Source organism: Centruroides sculpturatus, unplaced genomic scaffold (genome assembly GCF_000671375.1).
Source record: "Centruroides sculpturatus isolate CEXI.00-Female unplaced genomic scaffold, Cexi_2.0 scaffold974, whole genome shotgun sequence".
Lineage (NCBI taxonomy): Eukaryota > Metazoa > Arthropoda > Arachnida > Scorpiones > Buthidae > Centruroides > Centruroides sculpturatus.
The window spans coordinates 112,174-122,111 of record NW_019385499.1 but is presented as its reverse complement, the minus strand read 5'-3'; the positions used below and the strand labels follow the sequence as shown (position 1 = coordinate 122,111).

Genomic DNA, 9,938 nt, shown 5'->3' with positions numbered 1-9,938 from the left:
CGGACATCACACCTTTCTTCGATGAAGCGCATGTTATTCGCACCACCCAACACACGGAACAACTAAGAACTTTGGAGGCACTGGAAATATTTAAAGCCGATCGTAAATCCGCATGCATTAATTTCAAAGAAGAAATAAATCTCTCTGCAGCATGGCAATTTTTAATTGACGATAAATCATAATATAGTTTATAAGACAAGTTTTATGACGTAATGCACACAATGATTCCCCATTGGTAGAAAATTACATTTGAAATAACAAGTGGATTCCTTCCGTTTTCGGAATTTTTTCGAAAAATAGCACGTTACGTTTTTTCAAAAACATTCGAATTAAAGAATCCGGTTATAACGAAAGATATAAAGAAGTAAGCCTGAAGAAGATCCCAGGAGGGGAATCGAAAACGTTCGCCGATTTTAAAGAATTTCGCACCGGTTAATGGTTAAGGGTAGACAGTTGTTGGTTGTGAAGTTATACAACCCGGTGTGGTAAGAAAGCATATTAATCATTTGATTGACTCATAAATTCTTCAACTAAACTTTCAGACATTTTAATTAAACAGCAAAATAAATCTAAAGTTCCAATAAATACGACCTTAAATAAAACGTAAACACTTTCTATTCCGTTAAAGTCCGGCGCCGAGCAGTCTGTTGTCAAAAGCCGTTGGAGTCCGTTGGGGTCAATGACCCGAACGTCCAGTGAGAACAAGCTTCTTAAATAAAAACTACAATAACTTAAAAACTAAAGCAGATTTCTAAACAGAATTTTCACAGGATGTGTCCAGAAAAGTCTACTGTCCGATAAACACAAATTAATTGGGGGATGGAAGAAAACTGACCCGGTGTGGGCCTCTAAGTTCCACAAGTGTAACCCTTATTATCCAAAAAACTAATGGGCCAATTCCAACCAAACTTGGGTGGCCTACTCACCACAGGTCAGTGGTTCCATCGACGTCATCAGTTCCGGGAAATCGATCTTTAATCGTCCGGTAAATTGATCCGTATATCCTGCACTTTAGTTAATCCATATTTCGGGAAAAATGGGTCCACAATAAAATTTTTATATCCACAGAGTCACCACAAAAAGATCAATCAGGTAATACACAAAATATCGCATTAAAATCACTTTAAGACATCAAGAACTCAAAAAATCCAGGAGCTCGACTTTTACACTGCACTCTGCTTCACGGAACAGTCCACTCTCTAATCAAATCAATATTCGAATTTTATGTTCGAATTTAATTCGAACAAAACATTCGAAATAGAAAGCCACTTTCAACCACTTTCAGCCTCATATCTCCCGCACCCTTATAGCTATCGAGATGCAACCACCCCTATGCACGAATGGAGACTTAGGGCTACCACCACATACAAACACCATTCACGTGCGATGTGTAGTTTTGGCGAAAAAGTGAAATATAGGGACATACATGTCCATTTATATATATATAGATGTAAGCTATAGCCAAACATATCTAAAAAAAAGATTGCTTTCACACTAGTTATAGAATTACATTCATTAGTACAGAATTTAAACTACCTCTCCTTAGGGCAAATTCTGTAATTTGGTTAATTAATAATTATTTTAATAGTAGCTTAAAATAACGTAGCTTTCAGATAAGGTTTATATTTACACACATGCACACACACAGAATAATAACCACAATTACGCAAATGCACAATCACATGATATTGAAGTAAAGCTGAAAGTTAGTTAAGAGATATTGAAGACCGTGGAGGTAAGACATCTCAGTAGAAGTCTACATAATGTAACTGTTAGCAAATATCTGCATGCTAACAGTTACGATTTTGTTTTGACAGTTGATAATACAGCTTAGGACTGGGATAAGTACTGAACAATTGGATCATAATAGATTTAGATAGATTAGATGAGATAATAAAATCTTTCTTTCTTACATAAATAATGCATCATTTTATATAAATTTAAAGAAAATTCTTATCATTTTCCTGAAAAATGTATAAGAAAAGAAAAAATATAATTTGAACAATTAGTTTTACTTTATAATTAAAATATCAAATTATAATTTTTACATTCCTAGCTGTTATACATAATAGGGAAAGTATTATGGCTGGTCAAAAAATGACCCCCCTAAGATTTTTATATTTTTGGACTTGAGATCTTGAAATGTTGAGAAATGCAAAAAGATTTGGGGATTTTTTCTGTATGTATGGATGTGTGTGTGGTGGCACGATTTTGTTTATCCTCTTTGAAGTTTAATAACTCCTGTGCTTTTTGTCGAAACTTTTCAGGGAGGTTTGTGTAGGGGGATTGATGCTATTAAATTTTGGTGATTAAAAGTTGAGGGGTGGTGTCATATCTCAAATAGGGTCTGACTTAATGAGAATTTTGCTTGTTATTAGCATTTACGGTTTTTTATAAAACCTATTTCTATCCTCAAAATTAAGTTTTTTGCCATTTTATAATAATTAAAAATATATAAAGCACTTTTTTAATAAAATATCATAACAGATGGTTTCACCAAATATTGTCAGGTAAGTTAAGCAACTCGTTGCAGGATTTTTTTAATATAAATTTGGCACATTAACACATTTAACTAGTTTTATAGCTAAGTGTATTAAGATGTTTCTAATTTACCAATATGAATTTCTCTTTGAAGAGGATGAAATTTAAATAGGGATTGTTGTTGGGTAAGTGCTCCAATCACTAGTGTAGCATTTCATATTATTCATAAAACAATTTATATTTACTATATATGGTAAATAATAGTAATTTATTATGTTATTTTTGTTGCAATTGAATAAGTGATTCNTATCGTCAATTAAAAATTGCCATGCTGCCGAGAGATTTATTTCTTCTTTGAAATTAATGCATGCAGATTTGCGATCGGCTTAAAAGATTTCCACTGCCTCCAAAGTTTTTAGTTGTTCCGGGTGTTGGGTGGTGCGAATAACATGCGCTTCATCGAAGAAAGGAGTGGTGTCCGGGTTCGTCGCATACGTAGATAGGGCTGTTGTACATTTATTTTGTTCAATGTCTGATTTATGCTCTTTTAATCTTGTGGCCAATGAACGCTTGGTGGATCCGATATACACTAAAGGTCTATCCCATCTGTTATCTTTTAATGGAATACTGTATATCCCTGGAAGCCTATTTGGGTTTGAATTGTCCTTCCCATTCCTTAATAAACTGTAAATGGTTGGGTTTCTTTTGTATACAATTTTAATTCCTTTTGTTTTTGCAATTTTTTCGTATATTGCCTTTAGATGCGGGTTATACGTTATTGGTACCCTCTCTACGCTATCTTCATTTTCATTATTTAGTACCTCTACCTTTTCTTCTACACGATTCTGCAAACGCCGGTGCTGCTTACATAAACTTTTTATAATATTGCTGTAACCATGGTTTTTAGTGATCTTCCTAATGTAATTTAATTCTCGTTGGAGGGCTTGGGAGGTGGAAGAATCCATATATGCTCTTTCTACTAATGCTCTAAACGCCGCTATCTTATAAGAAAATGGGTCACAAGATTCATAAGGTATATACGTTGATATCGCTGTAGGTTTTCTGTATACATAAGTTTGTACCGCCCTTTCTTTCATATCTATGACTATATCCAAGAAGTGTACTTTATCCTTACTAAGTTGTTCTAGTTCCACTACGAGGCCATATGGGTTGTTGTTCATAGATTTCATAAAATGATCTATATCCGGCTCAGCTTTCCAAAGATAAATTTATTAAGGAACGGGAAGGACAATTCGAACCCAAATAGGCTTCCAGGGATATACAGTATTCCATTAAAAGATAACAGATGGGATAGGCCTTTAGTGTATATCGGATCCACCAAGCATTCATTGGCCACAAGATTAAAAGAGCATAAATCAGACATTGAACATAATAAATGTACAACAGCCCTATCTACGTATGCGACGAACCCGGACATCACTCCTTTCTTCGATGAAGCGCATGTTATTCGCACCACCCAACACCCGGAACAACTAAAAACTTTGGAGGCAGTGGAAATCTTTTAAGCCGATCGCAAATCCGCATGCATTAATTTCAAAGAAGAAATAAATCTCTCGGCAGCATGGCAATTTTTAATTGACGATAAATCATAATATATTTTATAAGATAAATTTTATGAGGTATTGCACACAACGAATCCCCATTGGTAAAAATTATATTTGAAATAACACGTAAATTCCTTCCATGGCACATTCCATATTTTTCAAAAACATTCGAAGTAAAGAATCCAGTTATAACGAATGCTAAAATANTTAAGTTTGCAAATCTATTTAAGTACTTTGCAAATTTTCCATGATCAGTGAAGAATTGTGTTAATAAGTGTGTAGGTTGTATCCAATGATATTTGTATATGTCCTTTATAATTGGGAAGAACTTGTACATAGTTTTCTCTTTGTATGTATTCCATTTCTGCTGCCATTTATACAAAACATCATTCCATAAAAGTTTCTTAGCTGTCTGTAAACTAATTTTGTTGTATGATATCGTTAAATTTTGGTCATTAGTGGCCGACTTAGCCAATTCATCCGCTCTCATTCCTGATAGTTCCTTCGTGTGCTCTGGTCCACATGAAACTATAATTGTTTTGAGAGACAGTTATTTGTTTTTTAATTTTTGTAGAAATTGGTTTTAATTGGGTGCTGGCAGTTAAAACAGAGTCAGTTGTTTGCTGGCTATCTAATGTCCGATCAGAAAATTCACTAAAATGCCGCTGATTCATCACCTGCTGTCGCTGTTGGCTTCGTGTACAAATCCCTTGAGTGTCTTATTTCGGCATAACCGGAATGATTTATATCGCACTCCTGACACAAATTTGTTATGAGCTGTGGGGCTCAGGATATAAATTCAGAATACAGTTTACCGAAACTGACACTTTTTACACACACTAACAACAAAATCTTTATAGCTCTCGTTAAAAGAAAGACTTCTCCAACGTTTTTTTTTATTTCGAACTGTTCTTTTTCTTCCGAATTATTCTTCTTTTTTTGAATCATTCTTTTTTGTTTTGCCACTCTTCGCACCATCATGCTAGTCTCCTCCGAAGCCGGTGCAACAATATTTATTTGTATAAAAAAATTAATTTTTTAACAAATGTTTAATAAGAGGCGAGAAGGGGCAATAATATTCTACATTTACATATCTTTATTCTACAGCATATGTACTTCAATTTCACCTTTGCAGAAAAGTTAGTTCAACTAAAAAGTATGCGATCTAGTTGCTTCAGCCCCTTGTTGAGAAAAGAAAAATATATACTTTGATCAATTAGTCTGGCTTATTCAGAAAAATAGAGTACTTATTTAGAGCAGAGACAATAAAAGAATGATTCAAAAATATTCAAGTTCAATTTGGTCAAAATAATTTAACTAGTAAACACAACTACTACAACGAAAACTACATATTTAATAAATTAAATTGCTGCATTTTGTATTTAAAATAAATGAATTATAACAAAATACAAAACATTTTAAAAAATTAATAAGAAAATTTATTTTATATTTTCATTTAAATAAAAAAAAAACTAAATTACATTTATAATTTTGAATTTTATATAATGGTTCTAAGAAACAAAATAGCTTCAATTAAATCCTCCTTCATAGATGCCCTTAAATCAACTTTAATTATTTTCAAAGCTGAAAATAATCTAAGATAAACGACTTCCAACAACTTAACACTGCGTTGAATAATAACAACCCACGAAAAACTTTTTTTTTTACGAGTGTTATGTCACTAGTAAATTTTACAAGTACTTTCGACCTCCACCGAGGTCTGCTTCAGGTGGTGACTGGCCGTGTTTCGACCCGACCGTTGTAACGATGTTGCCAACGATGTAAATAAATAAACGTGTGCGTCGGGTTTCACCCCTCCAACCGTCGTTGCTCGAACTCCTCGAATAAATACCTCCACGCCTGTGCAAGTGTTTCCCCATCCCTGTAGTTGATGCAGTTGCCCCCCATGATAGCTTTGTGAATCTCCCAGGTCTCCAGGTGCCGGATGTGATCAGCGCGGAACGCGGGTCTGATAAGTTTGGTGTTCCGGAAGTCCGCCCTTATTTCAGGGTCGGTGACATAGGTCAATAAGGCAGTGGTGTGTCTTTTATGCTTAATGTCAGCTTGGTGTTCTCGTATTCATTTCTGTGTTGATCGGATGGTGGAGCCAATGTAAACTAAGTCTCTATTGAATCTGTCATCCCGCACGGGAATGGAGTAAACACCCGGGGCCCTGGTGAGATCCATCGCGTCCTTTGCATTGCGCAGCAAGTCGTAAAGCGTGCCGGTTCTTAAGTACGCGATTTTGGTGCGGTTGTTGTTAGCGATCTCTCTATATAAGGGGTCTAGATGCCGGTTGAAGCGGACGACCGTGCGTCTCGCATTCCCATCCGGTTGACGGTTGTCGTCCGGCGATGGTAGGGGGCAGTCCCTGCGGCTAGGGGGCGGCGGGCGCATGCACGTGCTAAACCACGGACCAAGGCTTTACTATAACCATGTTCCTTGGCAATTTTTTCTATGCGTCGGATCTCCAACCATGCGTCGCGCAGATGTGTGTGGTGTGTGAAGGCCCGTCTGGTAAGGGCCCGGAAAGCCGCCATTTTGTAGATAAAGGGGTCAGAGGAGTTCGCGGGGATGAACAGCGGGAGTTGGTCAGGTTTCAGAATGTGGGTGTGTGGTCACTCTTAGCTTCATTTCTCCCCATAGACCTTACTGGCATGGGTGTCCCTACCAGGAGCTTGTGCTCCAGCCTGCATTGCCCTATGGATCTGTAAAACTACTGGGCTCTCCCACCACGACCAGGTGGTGACCATGGGAGAGTCATTTGGGCTGTGCGCTTATTATTATTATGTTGAGTTTAGTGAGTTTTACTCGGTTCACACCGGTGGCTGTGTTATTATTATTATTATTATTATTATCAATCCGTCTCGATTATATTATAGATGCAGTCTAGAACGAATTGTGATTAATATGTATAAATTTATGAATGAATAAAGGTGAGCATACAGAATATGCTTTACTTTTGTGGTTTTTCTTATAGAATTATATTTTCTTTTCTTAACTTTTCTTACAGCAAAGTTAATGTGAGAATAACAATGCTAATTAAGTGATAACTTGCATCCTGCTTTGGATCCAACTTTTCTTCCAAAATATTTTAAATAATTTAATTCTAATTATTAAATTTAATACAAGATGATCACTTAATCACTTACTTTTAGTCCAAATTACTGTATTTATATTTATATACTTGGTAACCTAAGTTATGGTTTGACAAATCTGGCATTATCATTTGATTAACATATAATTTTGGGTATACTTTACTGCATAAGAATGGTAACATTTGTGTGTTTAAATAACAAACTTATAGTATTTGCATAGCAGTAATATAAAAGTAGAACATATATTCAAATATCATAGGATTTTTCACACTATTATAAAGCTATAAATTAAACTGTTTTATGAATTTACAAGACTACACTTCAACAAGGATGTTTTCAAATGAATAAAATTACACTCAATTTCATATTTTTACATAAATGATAAGTTTTTATTTCTATTTTTAAACAGTTTGCTTAATTGATGCATGTGTTGTTGAAATCTAACTTTATCTGTTCTAGGTGTTCCTATTAAAACATCTTTAGATAATACGACTACAACTCAGTATGCTGGTCTTATGACGCAACTTGTGGAGAGAGCAAGAAACACCGTAAGAGAGATCGATCCCACAAACGATCTTACATTTCTTCGAATCCGTTCAAAAAAGAATGAAATTATGATTGCACCAGGTATATTTTATTCTCTTGTAAATTGTTCATGTATTTATACACAGAACTTTTGTACTTATAATTAATTACACATTATTTCAATAGTGCAATAATCATAAGATATTTTTCTTGTTCAATTCTTATGTTGGAACTAGAATTTCTAAAAATATTTTCTTTCAAGAAAACAATTAGAATTGAAATTATATTTGATGAGATTTTATATACATGGTTTTCCATAAAGAATGCTTCCATTTTAAATCATTGTAATTATGTTAATTATTATCCAAGCATTTTGTAATGTAATTAAACATTGGAAAACTATCCAAGTTTCAAATTTGCCCATTATATGTTCTCAATTTGCATGTCTTTCATCACACAGGCATCTAACCGATACTGAAATTTTTTTTTTACTTTTTATGGCAAATTCATTGTTACTTCTTTCATGGCTGCTACAATTCTATGGCTCCTGCAGCCTACTCATTTTGCACAATGATGAATGATTCTGACTTTACTGACTGCAGAACATAAATTGCCTTTTCAGTTTTGGAGTCACACTTTTCATTTATGGTGCTTCCTAGAGGCAGTAGACAAAGAGACATTCAAATGCAAATAGGAGAAAATCTTGCATGGTTGTCATGTCAATACTTCTTGGATAATAATTAAGATAATTACAATAATTTAAAATGGTAGTATTTTGGAAGTCCCTGATTTTCATTACTAGTCACCTCACAGCCTAATCTTATCAAAGTGTAAAATATCTACTGTACATTTATATCAAATTTCACTCTTTTCAAAAACAAAAATTAATTACAATATTTTGATTCTTATTTATTTAAATAATTATTTTGCAGATAAAGAATACCTCCTTATTGTTATCCAGAATCCATCAGAATAGCTAACATTGTGAGCCTGTAAGGTGTACATGATTAAAATATTTAATTACAAAATATCTTTTTCTAAGTATCAAAATTATATATTGTTAATGCACTCGAGTCTACAAATTTTGACTAATGTATTTAAATGTCATAAGAATAATTTCTCACTTAAAAATTTGATATCATAATAAATTAAATGCTGGAACTGATGCTGACAGGAAACTTGCGATACGGTTCTGATAAAAACACATGTATGGTTATGTCTTGTTTTGTATTATGAAATATAATTTGTATTTTTATTAATAATTATATATAATTTATATAATATTTCAATAACCATCGGCTGAATTTTTATCCAAGAAATGTTTTGAATATCTAGATTAAAAAACTGTGTTTAAAAAATTATAATAGATTGATTAAAAATTAATTTTGCTGTAAATCACTAGGTAGATAGAATAAACGAACAGTTATTTATTGTGACATAGTCACAATGCGGAGCTGCAATTTTTAATCATTTTTCATTTATTTAATTTAAAATGTATGTTCACCACATCAAATTAGTAGTGGCTTGCCCCTGTTCATCCTTTAACAATAGAGTTGTGCCGGTAATCTATCTAACACCTTTCGGGGGAACATTTTTTGAATTGAAATAACATGGCTTCCAGTTTGCATGGGAAGTTCATATATAGTTAATTGGGGCCTCCTGCCCTAAGGTTTCCATATCTGGTCTTGCCTGTCATCTAACTCTGTTCTGGAAATTAAGGAAAGACAGATTGATGACAGTGGGAATTTATTGGTCTACAATTTTTTCAAATTGCAGCCCAATTAGATCAACTGCTGTTTTGATATAAGCTCAGAAGTGATGCAAATGTGTTACTACTTCTTACTGCCTCTCTGTTACTACCATTACTTATTCACAGATAGATATTGGTACTTATTACAGTATTTAGTTATTACCTGTTAGTGATGTGCAAATCTTACTTTTTGAGAAATGGTGTAGATATTCATACTTAGTATTTGTTATTCATTAGGAGGTAACAGGTATTAATGACTAGTTATTTATACTCTATTGTTGAGTAGTTTGTACCAGAATCAAGTATTGTATTTGTAATTTCTATTCAAATATTTAGAATTTTGTCAGATTTGTGTTTGCTTAGAGGATTTCTTTGTTTTTTTAAATATTATTATTGTTATTTTGGTTGAACAGATGCTGTTCTCACTCAGGTTAGGAACCATTCAAGTCAGTAGTAGTAGTATGTGACAAGAGTGTTGTTTGTATCTGATGATTGCTGATGATGAGATAATGAAGGTTT

General features: G+C 33.8%; 1 protein-coding gene across 1 annotated transcript in view; it reads left to right on the top strand.

Moving 5' to 3' along the window:
* The window catches only part of LOC111639564 (dynein light chain roadblock-type 2-like), a 16,239-nt gene extending 7,103 nt beyond the window's left edge, over positions 1–9,136 (top strand). Inside the window, exons 3-4 of the mRNA XM_023385450.1 lie at positions 7,604–7,771; positions 8,602–9,136. Coding sequence (XP_023241218.1) covers positions 7,604–7,771; positions 8,602–8,645 — 212 coding nt within the window. The 3' untranslated portion in view covers positions 8,646–9,136. The remainder of the gene's footprint in view (positions 1–7,603; positions 7,772–8,601) is intronic.
* Positions 9,137–9,938: the final 802 nt, after the last annotated feature.